This window comes from Harpia harpyja, chromosome 2, assembly GCF_026419915.1.
Source record: "Harpia harpyja isolate bHarHar1 chromosome 2, bHarHar1 primary haplotype, whole genome shotgun sequence".
In the NCBI taxonomy this organism is placed as follows: Eukaryota; Metazoa; Chordata; class Aves; order Accipitriformes; family Accipitridae; genus Harpia; species Harpia harpyja.
Genome location: NC_068941.1, coordinates 16,623,216 through 16,640,714, shown reverse-complemented (window position 1 = coordinate 16,640,714; position 17,499 = coordinate 16,623,216). Strand labels below are relative to the sequence as shown.

General features: G+C 40.8%; 1 protein-coding gene across 5 annotated transcripts in view; it reads left to right on the top strand.

The window, feature by feature from the left end:
• Nucleotides 1-17,499, top strand: part of ZNF827 (zinc finger protein 827) — a 115,791-nt gene that overhangs the window by 51,959 nt on the left and 46,333 nt on the right. For all 5 annotated transcript variants that reach the window (XR_008239534.1, XR_008239533.1, XM_052816636.1 and 2 more), the window contains exon 5: nt 6,552-6,785. Coding sequence is in view for 3 of the 5 variants with exons in the window: in XM_052816636.1 (XP_052672596.1) it covers nt 6,552-6,785 (234 nt within the window). In the remaining 2 variants the exon portion in view is untranslated. The remainder of the gene's footprint in view (nt 1-6,551; nt 6,786-17,499) is intronic.

The following is a 17,499-nucleotide window of genomic DNA, read 5'->3' as shown; positions in this document are numbered from 1 at the left end:
GTTTTCTTAAACAAATATAAACGTCAGTCTGGTGCTGTTTCTCTCCGCTGTTTCTGTTCCTTTGTAGAGAGAAGAAATTTCCATACTGCAAACAATTCTTTCTTACTGGCAACAAATTTCCCTTTGCTCCTTTCACTCTCCTCCCCCTCTTTTCTTTAGCTTCCCCAGAATTTTACCTGTTCTGCTATTATTTTGATTTTTACCTGGAAAGGAGAAGATGGTCGTGGCAGATATTACAACCTTGTTTAGCAGGTGGGACTTCGGCTGTATAACAGACATCATGGGGTGTGGGGCGATGCGTGGTCCTACAGGTGCCTTAGCAATTTGCCTAATTTCTCCATTCCACTTGGACTAGAACATTGTGAAATTTTGAGGGGACAGTAGGAAGACTGGTCGTTCCCCAGTGCTGTGTCTCATTTTGCTTGACTACAGCTCCTTAAATGCAAAGCAGTTTTAGAGAAGATCAGGATAGTTAGCTGGCCTTTTCTTAACCTCTGCTTACACATTTTTAACATACTTATGCAAGATGGTTTGGAAGACCTCATGTTTTAAGTAGTCTCTGGAAGCCCAGAGGTGGCAAGTCTTGGCATCATCATACTTCTGATGATTGTCTGTTATGCCGTTCCACTGCTTTGATAAAAAGGAATGTTTTAATGCTGAGTGCCCTTGAGTCATAAGTAGCTTTTTCATTGATAGTTCCCATCCTCTTCCTTGGAGCCCTGTAAGTTAGTTTATTTGGCTGAGGGCAGAATAGAGGGCTTTGAAAATGAGATGTAATTGAGTTAGCTCTCCAGGAGGGTTAGGTAACATGAGGTGCCCTGGGACAGATTAATACTCCAGGGCAGAAGGCACTAAAAAGAGAGACCAGCTAGACTGTCCTGCCAGAAGAACAGTATTTCTCCTTTTGGGCCACTTAACAGTGTATACAGCCTCTATGTTTAATAAGTCGAACATAATTTATCAGCCCAATTGGATTTTAGTCTGGAGATTCTCCAACAGGTTCCAGTTGCATAGATTTTTCTTGCAAAGCAATTAGCTCACCGGTGGTGGCTTCTGCAGTGTTTGTACCCCTTACGCAGTTCTCGAATGTCATCAAATGTAAGCCATAGTCTCCACGCAGAATGCCAACACATACCTGCACATTTCAATTACTAGATCGAAAACAGTAGAAGACTCAATTCATAACCTTTATTGACCACAGCTGCCTTCAGGACTATGATGTCCAGCGTCAGGGAAATGTGCCTTCCAAATACCGCAGAACTGATCTGTCAAAGATCCTTGGTTTCTTTTAACCAGCACAGGTCACAACTTACCACCTGGAATAGAAGGCTCCCTGTGTCATTCAAATGCTCTAGTTCCAGTAGGACCTGGATAAAACACTGTCCTTTCTTCCTCAGGTAGAAGTTATGCCATGGTTCTCTTGCCATGGTGGCTCTGAGGAGAATTACAAAGGAAGATTTTCCTGCAAGATCTCAAGGAGACCAGTTCAATTTGCAGTGGCTTTTGCAATGGGTCCTCACTTTCCCCCTTTCCCTTAGCCGTGACTGGCCTGCTATCTCTCATCTTTGTAGCTGTAGTCAGGCATCACTTGTAAAATAATATGGTGGTGCAGCGGTGTACTGTGGCGTTTTCATCACAGTTCCTTTCAACCCACACTCTGTAGATGCTTTTTCTCATGGCCTCTTTTGTGGCAGCGTTTTTGTTGTGGATTCTTTTTTCTTCCTCATGTTCCTTGCTCAGACAGATGGAACAGTGACCAACTCCTTGCTGATTGTGACTTGTAACATTGAGCTTGGCTTGAAGTAATCAGCCCATTTTTCACCTTTCAATTACAAACATTTTGAGCATTTAGAAATCCTCGTAAGTGGACTGATGCAGTTAGCAGCTTCTATCTCGCAGTGTTTCAGATTAGTGGCAGATGACCAAAGTTTTTCTTGTGGCATTTGGCAGTTTGAGGAAAGTGTTACAACTTTCATCATCTACTTTTGCCAAATGGATCAAATGATTCCAGTTGCCAGGAAGATAAAAATCAGCACTCTGGAATCTTCTTTGATCTGTTTTTTTTTCTGGATATGGAATGGAACAAATGGAGAATTATCAACCCTGCTTGAGAGACTGCTGCCTGTTGGTTGCATTTGCTGGGTGGGTTGGTTTTTTCCTTGCTGCATATTTCAAAATTAAATTGCTGGGTTTTTTGAATTCAGTCTGCAGGCAACACATCCTTCAGTCTGTTCTCATTGCAGTTCAGAATGAATGTAAATTAAATACAAATTAAGTATATGTATGTGTATCTATTTTTGTATGTAGATAGAAGATATTCCTTCTGGGGAGTAATAATTTTGTAGTTCAAATATACTTTAATAGACTTCAACATCATCTTTTTAATCCTTGTCTAGTTCTAATTTTTAAAAGATTCCTCAATCATAGGGTTTTTTAAAAACTGGTCTCAGTCAACTTTTTTTTCCCTTATTTGCAATGTTTTTCTTACATCTGTTTATTGTTTTCCCTAATATGACTAGTGGATGCATCATAGTTGCTATTTCCCATATGTTAGCAATTTTGCCCATGATTGTGGATCCGAGATGGGACAGAGGCAAGAGTGGTGGGATTTTTGCTGGTTTTGGGGTAGTTTGTTTTTTGGTTTTGGGTGGGGTTTTTTTCCCCTGTAGTTTTAATGTATGGGTCTTATAGACTGGACAGCCTCCCCCTTTTTTTATTTGTCCTTCTATTTAGGCTTCATTTATGTTGAAACCTGCTTTAATGTATTTCAAGAAAGAGTAAAAGCCCCATTAATTGAAGCAAAAGCCCCATTAGTTGAAGCAATTGGGTTGAAACTGACCGAATAGCTGTCTCATTTTATTTGTTTTTGTTTTCTGGGGGAAGAAAAATGAGGTAAATCACTCTTCTATTTTTGTGATTTGTTTACAATTGAAATGTTTGATTTTTGGAAAGTGTGGTCAGTTCAAGGAATGTGCTGTCAGTTAATTAAAGAAAGAAACCCCTACTTCTTTCCTAATTTATTAATTCTATCTTCTGTCCAAAGGAAAGCAGCTAAAGTAGGCAGAACCAGCAACATAGGTAAGAACAATAGTCTGGGTTTCTTTTCCCCTTCATGTAATACTGCCAAATGCACATCTTCAGGACTTCCTCTGGATTGTGGGACCCTGACCATGTTTTATATTTCTCATAGGTGATTTCTTGTAGACACACAGGGACAAACTGAGTATACAGATCTCATGAAGAGCTTGTTTAGATTATGGCTGATGTTGTGCTGGTAGTTTTGTTGTCAGCGTAGTTTTAGCATTGTTATCCGGGGTGGCGTCTCAGAAGTGTGAGGGAGCAGAGGCTTATAGCAGCATGTGCTCTCACAGTAGGAAAGCTAATGTGTAGGGTAGGGAGAGAAGGGGAAAGTGAGACATAGGAAAGGAGGGAAAGTTAATGGATGCCCCATTCAAGTCATTCTGAGTGTGTCACGATCATGAAACTATTTAAACTCTGATGTGACCTACCTTGAATTTTTGGTTCTCTGAGCTATTAGAACTTGGCTTCATCTCAGTAGAGTTTGAGAATACCCTGGGATGAAGAGCATAGAAGTACCACTGGACACTTGTCCTTGGATTGGGTCAGATTGGCTGCTGATTCTGGCTTGGTGATAAGAGGGTTTAGTAAATGCTAATTTCTTCCAAAAGTGCCCCCTTTGATCCTCCATTCTTGTGGTAGGGGAATCCATAAGGCATCTGCCACTGCATACTATAGCGCCTGACTCTGAAAAAAGTTCCTTGCTTAAGGCTGTGATATTACATGAATTCTGTTACAGTGATTCTGTTTGTTTATGGATGTTTTTACATTGTTCTTAACCCGGCTTGTAATGGACCACGGTCTATGGTTGCAAACTTACACTGATCTACGTATGTGAGTTTAATATCACCTCTGTATTTTAAATGGTAAAAGTGTATGCTGTCCTGGTCTATAGTGCTTCCTCTACTGCGTTCATTTTCTGCCCTGGTTCATGGGCAGAAACATAACTGGCTTCACAGGTTAGTGATTGTTCTCAGTGGATCGTCTTTACCTCTTCACTCAGACTCATGTTTCCTTTATTTTCTGGGACAATTTCAATTAATACTTTCTTGAAATGAATAAATCGAAAAGATTTTTTTTCTCCAAGTTCTCTGAAAGTTCAGGCAGAATGCTCTCTATCAGTTGCACTCAGCTCCTGGTGGAGCTATTTTTCATCTCAGTAGCAGCTAGAGTGGCATATTTTAAAAGAGAAGGAATGCAAAAGGTAGTGTGACATAGAAGGTTTGGGTCTTTTCTGGTGACCACCACCCCGGGTCAAACCCCAGAACAGACTGAGTTAGAAAGATGTAGGCCTGGGTAAAGAAGATAGATGGATTTTTTTTGTAAGTACCTTGGTAAAGTTAAGATTGGTTTGAGAGCCTTAACCTGTATTTTGATGAATTAAAGCATGCTTTAATGTTTCATATTCTGCTTTGGTTTTTTTTTTTTGTTTTTTTTTTAAGGAAAAAGCAATTCCTAATACTGGTAAAAGTGTTTATAGGTCATATTAAAAATTACACATATAAGGTAATTTAATTTCTGAAGTAGTGAATAGCACCGATGTGTACGTACATGCTGCTTATGTGTACGCTGTTTATACCGCTTGCTTTAATCTTGTTCTTTGGTAATGGCTTGCCAACCAATAAGAAAGGAGAAAAATCAAACAACCCTGGAATATAAACTGAAAAGACATTAAGTGTTGTGTTACAGGGTAATGTATTGGCTTTAAAAAATGAGAAAACCAAGCCACCCAAACACGAAGAAAACCACAAAACAATGGATTGTGTGAAAATGAACAAAGCTCAAAGTAGCAAACAGAAGTGTCTATTTGCAATAAAGATGGCAATTGTACCCCATATTTTAGGGTTGAGGCCTCTGTGAGATGGTGAGTACTTCACAGTGGGATGCAGGAATTCAGATTCTCTAGGAGTCTGATTTGGGGGCAGCTGCTGAGAAGGAGAGTATCTGAGGAAATAAGCCAGGAAAGTGAGGAGCTAGAGAGTAGGTAAGAAGCAGTGAAGTAGAGAAGAAAGTAGACCAAGGGCTTAAGCAGGTGAATGTTGCCGGATTTTGGTAGGTTGATTTGACCTGTTAGTACCCTGCCCCATCAGTTGGATATTACCATCCCTGTGATATCCCAGTTCCTTGGCTTTTCCTGTTTGTGTAATGGGTTTGTAAAACAAGCAGCTGTCTGCAGCAGGCAATGCACATTGGCTTCTAATGCCCTGCTGCAGCCTGTGAAAGGGGTGGTGGGGTACATCCTTCTAACATGGTCCGAGTGAGATTTGACAGAGCTTATCTGCAAGAGTCATGAGGGTAGGCAGGGGATTGTCATGTGGAAGGAGAAAAATATGTAGGAGAGATAGTGAGGTAAGTGGTGAGAGAGCTTAGAAAGATAACAAAATGGGGACGATGCTCTATCTTTCATATTTGTGGAGACAGAGGTTTAGAGAGGTGAGAAAGATGTAAACTCATCAAAGTTTGGGGCACTGAACAAGTCATCTGCTGTGTGTTACTGGGAATTTAAAGTGAAATTTTGAACAAGAAAAAGCCACTAAGAGACAGGGAAGGAAGTCTCTCTTAATGGTCAAACATAAAGAATTATAAGAAAAGCTGCTGAAAAATAGTGCAACTTCTTTAGCCTCCTATTTGTCGTGCAGTCTGCCTGTGAATTTATATTGCTTGGGTTTGGAAGTATTGTTTAAGAGGCATTCTTTGTTTTATCCTTTCAACCAAAAGCAGCGCAAAGGATCTACCACTGTCAAGGGGTATCAGAAAGACTGTTCAAGAATAACATTGTTCAGTGTGTAGATCTTAAGCAGCCCCAAGGTCTCTGTACCCTTCTCTGAGGCTGTGCAGCTGCCTACATGGAGTATTTGAAAGGATTATTTTAAACTTGCTCTCTTTCTTCTTTATGGATGTAGAACCTGGAACAGTGCTCTAATAGCATCTTCTAGTGCAGAGCTGTCTTCTGAAAATCCCTCTGTTCTCTTTCTTAACAAATACCAACGTTTAGGACCTAAGAATTTGCTGTTCTTTTCCCTTTTACTCCCCTCTTAAGTTTCCTGTTTTTCTGCTCTTCATCTCTTGCTTCTTTTCCATGCTCTAAGAACTCAATATGTAGTACCCGTGTGCTTTGGCAAATTTGCCCTCCTGTGAAATTATGTTTTAAACTTCCATCAAGCCTATAGAAGACCTACAAACCAATGACCGGGGGAATGCTTTTAGAAGGAGTAGGGGCAAAAAAAGTAAGAGGAGAAGGATGGTTTCTTGAGCTCTGGTACATGCAGGTTTTGTGTTTCAACACTGTCCCTTTGTACAAAAGATGCAGAAATTTGTTTACCTCTTGAAGCATCTGTGAATACTGTTTGGCATACTTGCTTCCAGTATGTACTGTAGCATTTCTCAGGTTATGGTTTCTTCCTACTACTAGCTGCTCTATGATTATATATTATATATCTCATTAAGCCTCACTTCTTTCCTTCTCTTGACAGCTGCAAATCAAAAAGAGCCCTTGACTCCTAAATTTAAAGTGAAAGAAGAGCCTAAGGATGAAGAAGCTGCAAGTTCAGCCTTGTCTCAGTCCAGCTATGTGTTCACCCAGGAGTCTGAAGCCTCAGCTCCAAATATCCCTGAGGAGAAACTCAAGCCACAGGAAGCACAGGCAAATGTGATGAGGCAGGACATGTCAGTCAAGGCAGCATCTGAGCTCCTCATGAAGCTCTCAGGTAGATATTTAATTTAATAATATTCAACTTCTTAATTTATTTTTTTTTGTGTGTATGGTAGCAGGGTTACCTTGCAGAAGGAATGTTTAGCTTTAGTAGCAAGTGAAGGAACAATTGAAAAGGTCTGTCTACACAGGTTTATATACGTAAGACATTGCAGTTTTTTCTGTCGCCATAGTATCTAATTATCTGTGCTCTGGTTTTCAACTTAATGACTATAGGATAAGTCAAAAGAAAAGATGCCTTAAAGCTTTTAGAAGTTGTCAGTTTTAAAATGTACCAAAACATGTTAATACCGATTTATTCACGTGTCACTTCATTAACATCATAAGAATGTGTTTCTGTACTGAACTATACGTGATATAGCTTTATAAATGATGATTTTTGAAGCCTTTTATTTTTTCTGACAATATCTTGTCCTCAAAATTATATGATAACACTGTTAAAAAATAAACTGAGCCAGCTTTCTCCTGGTAGGGGGACCACTTGAACTTGCCTGCATTGCCTTAGTGATACATCCTTCTGCCAGACAAGTAGACAGTATGCATGTGTATACACATATTTACTGTTACAGCTGGATGGAGTAAAATAAAAATGTGTGTTCTGCTAATTATGATTTGTCTAACTGTCAGAATTAAGGAAAGTAAAAGGGTTGAATTCTCCCTGCTGGGAACAGGCTGAGTGAGTGATGAAAAGGCTTTGAACTTCTAATAGGCTTTAATTTTTGGGACCAAGATGTGAAAGTCAGTCTGGGAGGCTGGGTTTCATACTTTTCCACCTAAACTGGATCAGTTAGTTTTAAGTCTTCTCCAAAACTGGACAAGACTTACTTTTTTTAAGTATGCTGAAGTCACGCAAGAGCTTCCAGTGGAAATGCTTACAAGTTTAGTAACTTCTGAGATCCCTTCCAAACCTATCTGAAATTACTTGGCTTGATTGGATACTGTCAACATTGAATTTGAGCTCAAATTTATATCTGAAAGACTATAACTGACTAGGATCTCCCCCATAAATTCTAACACGTAATTAATTCACTCGTGTTCATACCTGCACACTTTAATTTGCTGAAGAATTTGAATCCTTGATTTGCCAGACTTCTGTGTTATTGGTGCAAAAAGTGCCTCCCAGGTACAAAAGTTGGTCAGAGTAGAGATTTCCCAATTTTTCACAGACTCCCAAATACTAAACATTTGGTTATTGATGTAGTGCACTGTTGCTGCTGGTAACTGGTTCGAGTATGGTGTTCTGGTAACAGAACTTTACAGCCTAATGAATGTTAACCTGTGACTTTATTTTTCTTGGTGCATATAAATTTATAGAACTATTTTTGTAAAGAAAGAGCTCCATAACTTAATGATTTCTGAAGTACTTCAGAGACACTAGGGTTCTTGATTGTGAATCTTGAATTCAGCACTAGCAGGCTGTGTTTAAATAGTTTTATTACAGGCTAATGTATTAGAATATTTGTGCCTTAAATATCTGTTTATATGAGTGAAATCTGGCATGTGTAAAATCTTGGTCAAATCTACAGTCACTTCTGTTGGGAACTCCCAGTCTTTAAAGGCTGTAGTAAGAAGTGCACTAGTTTAACATTTCTCTTATGATCTCTTAGTGATTGAGCAGGTTTTGCTGATAGTGGTCTTTTTGGTTAATCTGTAGATCAGAAGGTAAAGAATTACTCTAGGATATACTCAGTCGATATTGCTGCAGTTGGTATTCCTGAATCAGCCAGTGGGTGGGGTTATACCAAGTTTATCACACACACTGTTTTCAACTTGCACTTTTCTGAATTACCATCTAAGGCAGAAACTATAAAGGAGGAAAACACTAAGATACAGTTTAATGTAGGACAAATATAAGAGGAATATCTAAGATCAATAGCCTCTTTAGTGTTTTTTTTAATGTTTACTTTATCTGGTAGAATACTCTGAGATCACTGTTGACTTCCCAGCTTATCTTAAGCAGTTCTGCACTCTGTTTTTGATGATTTAGGACTTAAACAATTAAGCCACTTCTTCAGAATAAAGTGAAAACAAGAACAAACTTCCTCCATTTTCCTGGTACTGGAAGGAGAAAAAAAAAAAAGGGAAAGGAATGAGTATGTCTGCATGTTCTACTGTCTGTGGGAAATCTTCAGTCAAGTGCCCTTATTAGATTTGATATATTATATAATTGGGTTTAAGTCAGGTCCTTCTGGGTTCTATATATTCTTGGTAAAGACTGAATGGATTACATCCTTGCTTTTTTTATTTTCACTTTCTTCTGTGTAACACTAATTACCAAAACCTGCACTGCATACAAGTTCAGCAAGGGATTTCCAACATAATAGTATTTTGCTTTCTGCATTCCTGACATACATGCTTCTGTTACCCCCTGAGCAATAATACTGCCGATTGTTGCAGCCTCATGGGAGCCTCTTGGCGTTTAGGCACAGACCTTGCTGTCTCCTTTTGTGTGAAGCATACACTGGTTTATATTTTTCACTGGGAAATCTGTATTCCCAAACAGAGATGTTGTGTTGCTAGCTCATAGCTGAGCTTCTACGGTGTAGTGGAAGGCCTTTCCAGCTCTGGAGCCTAGTTTGGGCTGGTGCATACTGTGAGGAAGACTTAGTGCAAATCACTGGCCCCTATAATGGAGGGACTTGTCAGCCACTCAGAAACTACTCTAAAGCTAGGAAAAGTTAGAAGAATAAATGTATTTTACTGTAGTAGAACATTAACAGAACATTTTCTAGCTGTCGTTGTAGAGGTAGGTGTACAGAAATGAGAAAAATCACATGCAGCTGTCTATTTCAGTTATACTACACAAGGTGCTCTCTTCTCTCATTAAGCTAAAAAGCTGTCAGGACACTTGTGTGCTTCTAGCAGCCCACAACCAGTGTTTAAGATCAGGCCCTTGCCCTGCATATTACTTTGGTGGAGTTAGACCTTATCTGGAGATGCTATGCCCTTTTATACCAGTTTTTTCTCCCCTGTGTTCCACTTGGATTCAGATCTTCTACCTCACAGTTCACAAACTTGATACCTAGTCACTTGATACCTAGTCGCACTTCGTCCAAAGGGTTATTCAAGCTGAGAAGGCTCATGTCTCTTGGGCATGTCTAGGCAGAACCCATTTCCATCCAGATAGTCAACACAAAACTTCCTAACAATGGATATGCTATTTAAAAATAAATGAAATGCCCATTTGGAAGAAATGATCTTTGGGGGTTAACACCAACGTTCAAGCCTCAATGCAGACTGTCAACTTGCATTTTACAGAAGAACATAAAATAACTACCATGATTTATACGAATGTACAAAGGTGAGCTGTGAATTCTGTCCATTACTACGTCTTGACTGAGACTAGGTCCAATGGTAAGCAAACAGATTTGAGGAGATAGTGGAGTAGGGCAAATCGCTCTCATCTCTGTTTGGAAGGGTGCCATCCCTCCAAGATTTTAAATTCCTATTAAATGTTGCACAAAATCACTTACTAAGAAATGGAAGTAATGTATTTCAAATACACCTGAACCAGTTTTCTACATTCTCACTAGTTCTTTTTCATGGAAAAGCTAATTTATTTCTTAAAATGTTTAATTAAGTGGTGTACCCAGTGATCCCTGGGCAGTTTTATACACTCAGTCTTGTAAATTGAAAGGTAGGTTTCAGAGGAGACTGATATTTAAAATAAATGTTTGCATTTACATGCTAATGTTTGAGTCTAAAAACTCATTTTCTGTTGAAATAGTCATGCTGCTGATATGTTTTGGGCATGTATTACCTTTCAGAAGCATACAGTGTTTTGCCTTCTTGTCCAAAAATGAATGCATAGCTGGAGGTGTATAAAATCTATTCCAGGTACTAGCATTTTATAAGTAATATTTTACCCTGGTGCCTTGAACTATGACATTAGTATGTCCCCATCTTTCCTAGAAATGCTGTCTGAATCACATTTGCCTTTATTTCAGCTAGATCTTGTTTGTGAAATGTAGTCATTTTGCATTTCAGTAGTAACTCAGGTTGTTTTCCTCTTTTTTTTCAGTGGATCAATTCCCCATGTATTGCACATATCCTTGTTATCACTAGCAAATGCATGACCTTTGTGCTATCCGGTTCCTTTGGATTTTTTTGTACTTCAGTCCTTGGGTCACACAGTGCTGCTTGTAATACACCAATTCCCCAGTACCAACAATGTGTCATGATTTTGGGTTATCAGCAGGTGCAGTTAGTGCATACTTACTTTTTGTGCCAAGGTCATGAAGTAAAATGTTGCATGCAGTTGATTCCAAAAGCATTCCTGATCAACTCTGTTTATTATCACCTAATTATATGAGAATTCCTCTTTCAGCACAACTGGTCATTGCAGGGGTTTGGTGGTTGGGTTTTTTTTTCCTTTTTTGATTAAGACTTTATCCACTTGAAAATGTTTATGCTGATTTCGTATTTCATGCCTTGTAGTTAATTTTTTGACACTATATCTTATGTTTAACTGAAACCACATGGATTAGAAATTCTATTTAAAAAGAGGAAGAAAAAGAAAAACAAATGATAATACAATGCTAGTGTAAGATGAAGGCCAGAACACCCGAATGCTACTCCCATTCAAAAAATGGCACATCGAGTATTAGGGCACAGTGAGGTGAAGGACTATCTGAGAAGGCTTTAAATTAGCTCATGTTAAAACCAGTCCAGTCACAACAGCACAGACTTCCAGAGCAACTAAGTAACAATGTCAGTTTAAAAAGTTTGCTAACTAGGAGTGCTATCTATGCCTGTGTGGCTGGACAGCTGATGTCAGATTTACCTCATTTTAAGGCTTGGGTGACTTTATGCTTGGCTGTCATCAGCAATGTGAATTGACAACAAAAATGAGTCCATGGCTAGTAAGCTGTTATTCTTAGCAGTCACAAAATCTTCCCAGGTTTAGTGGGTTGTGTTGGCAGTCTTTTGGTTTATTGTTACTATGGTGAAGAAAAAGTACATTACTACATTCTTTGGGTGAGACAGGGGACAGAGAAACTAACCTTCCTGTATATATCTTTTTCATAACTTCGTGGGGTGTTCTGGGAAGTGCTAGGCTAGGCTGCTGTCTTTGGAGATAGCTGTTGTCAGGACCTCATAAGAGTCTCCGTACCTATATTGCAGGGGATCTGTCAGGAGTGCTTTCATCCGTGCTTAGAGAGCCTTGATAATGGGCAGAGGAGTGAAAATACAGGCAAGTCTTTTGTTCCTTGGTCTCTAAACAGCTCATTAGGAAGCTCTGGGCAGCAGCAGGTGCTTCTGTAGAAGCCCAGAAAAGTAAGTGGGGAAGTGTATGACCCAAAATAAGACCTTCTCTTGATGGGAACTAGAGACATGGCAAGCCATGGCAAGTCACATCATCAGATTAAATCCCGCTACTAGCCAAGTGGGTTTTTTGTTTGGTTTTTTTAACCAACAGAAATGTGAAATTGATTGTGAATGGTTAGAGTGAAGCTGTGTTTTAATTACGGTATAGAAAAAGATACAAATTTCTAGATAGCTAAATTTATTATTGCAATGTGTCACGTTCCAGATTTTTTTTTCAAGATTTTGAGACTCTCCTGCCAATGCTGTACTACATGAAGTTAGTATCAGGCCATGGTGCGTTCATTCAGTTTAATAAGTTTTTCTGTGACATCTGCATAATCACATAATCCCAGAAGAACTCAGCTAGTAATGGATTCTTACCTGTTGATGGGTTTTGCCATGTTTCATGATAACATTAATGTCTAAACCCCAAAGCAGGAAAAATGTGAAAAAAATACTGCCCATTCACAGGAGAAGTATAGGGTGGGAAGTATGGAAGTCTGCAAAGTCTATGGGGTTTTTTTCCCCCTATAGATCTTAAAAAAAAAAAAACAAACAAAAACAAAAAAAAACCACAACAAAAATCACAGAAAAACAAGTACCTTATAACAGAGACTGGCTTTTAGTTCAGTAGATGCTATACTATACTATACCTTTAAGTTATTGCAATTCATTTTCTTCCTTTTTTCCATGTCAGGGTAATCTTGACATTTAATGAAAACTACGATAATTTAAAAGATAATTTGGAATAACAAGAAATCATAATGTCTGTAGTTCAAATATGCTTCTGTTGGTGTTCTGGATTTATTTTATTTTACTTTTACTTTTACTTTTTAGGAATTGTCACTAAAGAGTTTAAACACACGCACACACTCCCGATCCTTCACTTTACTGCTATTCCTTGATGATGTTCAGCCAGGTGGGAGTGGCCACAAAGCTATGGAAAGTGGGCACATCAATTTTTGTCAAAGTGTCAGGGGATTGTGGTTGCACAGTATTTGCAGGAGGGCCTCTTGCAGTCCCCCTTGCCTTTGGAGAGTCAGCTTGTAAAGATAGAAGAACTGGAGCCAGGCTCTCTGCAAAGATACAGCTCGCTGGAGAAATGCTAGACTAGAATTTTCTTGAACTGGGAGACTTGCATAGACTGGAATATGTTGTAAAATAACAATTCACTGCACGTGTATACTTCTTATCAAATTCTTCTTGATCTATGTTTTGAGGGGTTGGCTGTGTTCTGCAAGTTTGGTCTTTCAGGTAAGCACCATAATCCTACCGTTTACATGGAAGGAGCAGCAGATGCGTATCACAACTCAAATTAGTCTATTGCTTTAATTTGCTCTTTTGGTTTTTTTTGGTTGGCTTGCATTTTTGAGAAACTAAGACTGTAGTTGCAAAATTCTGTAACATGGAAGTTTAGAGGTTCCACTTTAACAAATAGGAGCCATTTAAATGATTTTTTTTTTTTTTTTAATGCAGGATCCTGTTACATTGATTCAAGGCCCATTGACATTGTCTTATATAAGACAGCAGTTTGAAAAAAATACTAGCAAAATGAAGCATCAAGCACAGCGCCCTAGGGAATGTCAGATGTTACTTGTTGTGTCTCTGTAGCAGAACCTTCAGGGCTCGCCAACTGTTCCCTACCTCCAAGGTTTTATTTAAGCTGTTTTAGGGCATGTTTATTTCTAGCAAATCAGAACAATTAGCGTAACAAAGCGCCTGATTCTCCATACTGAAAGCTTTTGAAGTCAGTACAAGTTGACCCGCTAGTTACCCCTGTCTGCTTGATTGTGAAAACTAGTACATGAGTCCAATTTATGAGACATATGGGAAAGGCTTTCTTTTCTAAGTTGATTCATAAAGTTGATTTGTAAAGCTGATAGGCATTTCAGCAAATACAAGCAACTTAGAATTTTAGTTGCAGGAGGAAGTTTTAAATAAAATTGTGGGAAGAAGCATGAATGATTTAACAAGGATTCATTTGATTTCAGCAATGGAAAGTCATTGGACAGCTATTGTTTCAGCAAAAGCAAAATTTACTACATGGGTTTTTTATTAAATCTGTACACCTGATTTTGACTTTCATCTCAAATAAAACGAAAAGCAGACTGTGCTGCATTAGAAGAGCATGTTCAGTGTGTTTCCTCTAGAGCAGGTGAGTGCTGCATAGAAACGTAGAATAGTTTGGGTTGGAAGGCACCTTTAAAGGTCATCTAGTCCAACCTCCCTGCAATGAGCAGGGACATCTGATCAGGTTGCTCAGAGCCCCATCCAATCTGACCTTGAATGTGTCCAGGGATGGGGCATTTACCACCATTCTGGGCAACGTGTTCCAGTGTTTCACCACTCTCATTGTAAAAAAATTTCTTCCTTATATCTAGTGTAAATCTACCCTTTTTTAGTTTAAAACTGTTACCCCTTGTCCTAGCGCAACAGGCCCTGCTAAAACCTTTGTCCCTATTTTTCTCATAAGCCCCCTTTAAGTACTAAAAGGCTGCAATAACGTCTCCCTGGAGCCTTCTCTTCTCCAGGCTGAACAACCCCAACTTTCTCAGCCTGTTTTCATAGGAGAGGTGTTCCATCCCTCTGATCATTTTTGTGGCCATCCTCTGGAGCCGCTCCAACAGGTCCATGTCTTTCTTGTGCTGAGGGTCCAGGGCTGGACACAGTATTCCAGGTGGGGTCTCACCAGAGCAGAGCAGAGGGGCAGAATCACCTCATTCAACCTGCTGGCCACACTTCTTTTGATGCAGCCCAGAATATGGTTGGCTTTCTGGGCTGCGAGCCCACACTGCTGGCTCATGTCCAGCTTTTCATCCACCAGTACCCCCAAGTCTTTCTCCACAGGGCTGCTCTCAATCCCTTCATTCCCTACCCTGTATTGATACTGGGGGTTGCCCTGTCCCTGGTTCAGGACTTTGCACTTAGCCTTGTGTCCTGGTTTCAGCTGGGATAGAGTTAACTGTCTTCCTAGTAGCTGGTACAGTGCTATGTTTTGAGTTCAGTATGAGAAGAATGTGGATAACACTGATGTTTTCAGTTGTTGCTCAGTAGTGTTTAGACTAATGTCAAGGATTTTTCAGCTTCTCATGCCCAGCCAGCGAGAAAGCTGGAGGGGCACAAGAAGTTGGCACAGGACACAGCCAGGGCAGCTGACCCAAACTGGCCAACGGTGTATTCCATACCATGTGACGTCCCATCTAGTATAGGAACGGGGAAGTGGGGGCGGGGAATCGCCGCTGGGGGGACTGGCTGGGTGTCGGTCGGCGGGTGGTGAGCAATTGCACTGCGCATCATTTGTACATTCCAATCCTTTCATTATTACTGTTGTCATTTTATTAGTGTCATCATTATCATTATTAGTTTCTTCTTTTCTGTTCTATTAAACCGTTCTTATCTCAACCCATGGGTTTTGCTTCTTTTCCCTATTTTCTCCCCCATCCCACTGGGTGGGGGGGAGTGAATGAGCGGCTGTGTGGTGTTTAGTTGCTGGCTGGGGTTAAACCATGACACCTTGTTGAACCTCATGAGGTTCACATGGGCCCACTTCTCAAGCTTGTCCAGGTCTGTGTGGATGTCATCCTGTCCCTCAGGCGTGTCAACTGCACCACTCAGGTGTTGTCTGCAAATTTGCTGAGGGTGCACTCAATCCCACTGTCTATGTCACTGATGAATATACTAAACAGTACTGGTCCCAGTACGGACCCCTGAGGGACACCACTTGTCGCTGATCTCCATCTGGACATTGAGCTGTTGACCGCTATCCTCCAGATGCAACCACCCAATCAATTCCTCATCCACTGAACAGTCCACCCATCAAATCCATATCTCTCCAATTTAGAGAGAAGGATGTTGTGGGGGACTGTGTCAAAGGCCTTACAGAAGTCCAGATAGATGACACCCGTAGCTCTTCCCTTGTCCACTGACATAGTCACTCCATCATAGAAGGCCGCTAGGTTGGTCAGGCAGGATTTGCCCTTGGTGAAGCCATGCTGGCTGTCTCAAATCACCTCCCTGTCCTCCATGTGCCTTAGCATAGCTTTTAGGAGGATCTGTTCCATGATCTTCCCAGGCACAGAGGTTGAGGCTGACGGGTCGGTAGTTCCCAGGGTCCTCCCTTCTACGCTTTCTAAAAATGGGTGCACTATTTCCCTTTTTCCAGTCACCAGGGACTTCACCTGACTGCCATGACTTTTCAAATATCATGGAGAGTGGCTTGGCAACTACATCAGCCAATTCACTCAGGACTCTGGGATGCATCTCGTCAGGTCCCATAGACATGTATGTTCAGGTTCTTCAGGGGGTCGTGAACCTGATTTTCTCTTACAGGGGGAGGCTTTGCTTCCCCCAGTCCCCATCTTGCTGTCCATCCACTCGAGAGGTGTGGGAAGAGAGGTTGCCAGTGAAGACTGAGGCAAAAGATTTGTTGAGTACCTCAGCCTTCTCCTTGTCTGTTGTTAACCAGTTTGCCAGTCTTGTTCATCAGGGTTGTGTGCTTTCTTTGACCTTCCTTTGCTGGCTGCTATACCTGTAGAAGCTATTATTATTATTATTCTTTGCATGCCTTGCCAAGTTCAGCTCCAGCTGCGCCTTGGCCTTCCTGACCTCATCCCTACACAACTGGGCAGCATCCCTATACTCTTCCCAGGATACCTGTCCCTGCTTCTACTGCCTGTGCATTTCTTTCTTGCCTTTTAGTTTGACCAGCAGGTCTCCACTCAGCCATGCTGGTCTCTCGCCTTCCTTTCCTGGTTTCTTACACCTGGGGATCGAGAGCTCTTGCATGCTATGGAAAGTGTCCTTAAAGATCTGCCAGCTCTGTTCTGCTTCCTTGTCCCTGAGGGCAGTTTCCCGCAGGGTCCTATTGACTGGCTCCTTGAAGAGGTGGAAGTTTGCTCTCCTAAAATTTAGGGTCCTGACTTTACTCTTCACCTGACCCATATCCCTCAGGATTGTGAACTCCACGAGTGCATGGTCACTGCAGCCCAGGCTGCCTCCAATCGTGACGTCACCAATTAGCTCACTTGTGTTGGTGACCAGTAGGTCCACTATTGCATCCCCTCTGGTAGGGCTGTCTATTACCTGGCTTAAGAAGTTATCCTCACTGCATTCCAAGAGTCTCCTGAATTGCCTACAGCTTGCCGTGCTACTTTTCCAGCAGATGTCGGGGTGTTTGAAGTGCCCCAGCAGGACGAGAGCCTGCGAGCGCGATGCCTCCTGTAGCTGGAGTAAGAAGGCTTTGTCAATAGGCTCCCCTTGATCAGGCAGCCTGTAGACGACACTAACCACAAGGTTCCCTTTGTTGCCTTGGTCTCTAATTCTTACCCATAAGCTTTCAACCTGCTTGCGGCTATTCTTCAGAGACAGCTCTTCATGCTACCTGTTTCTTGATGTAGAGAGCA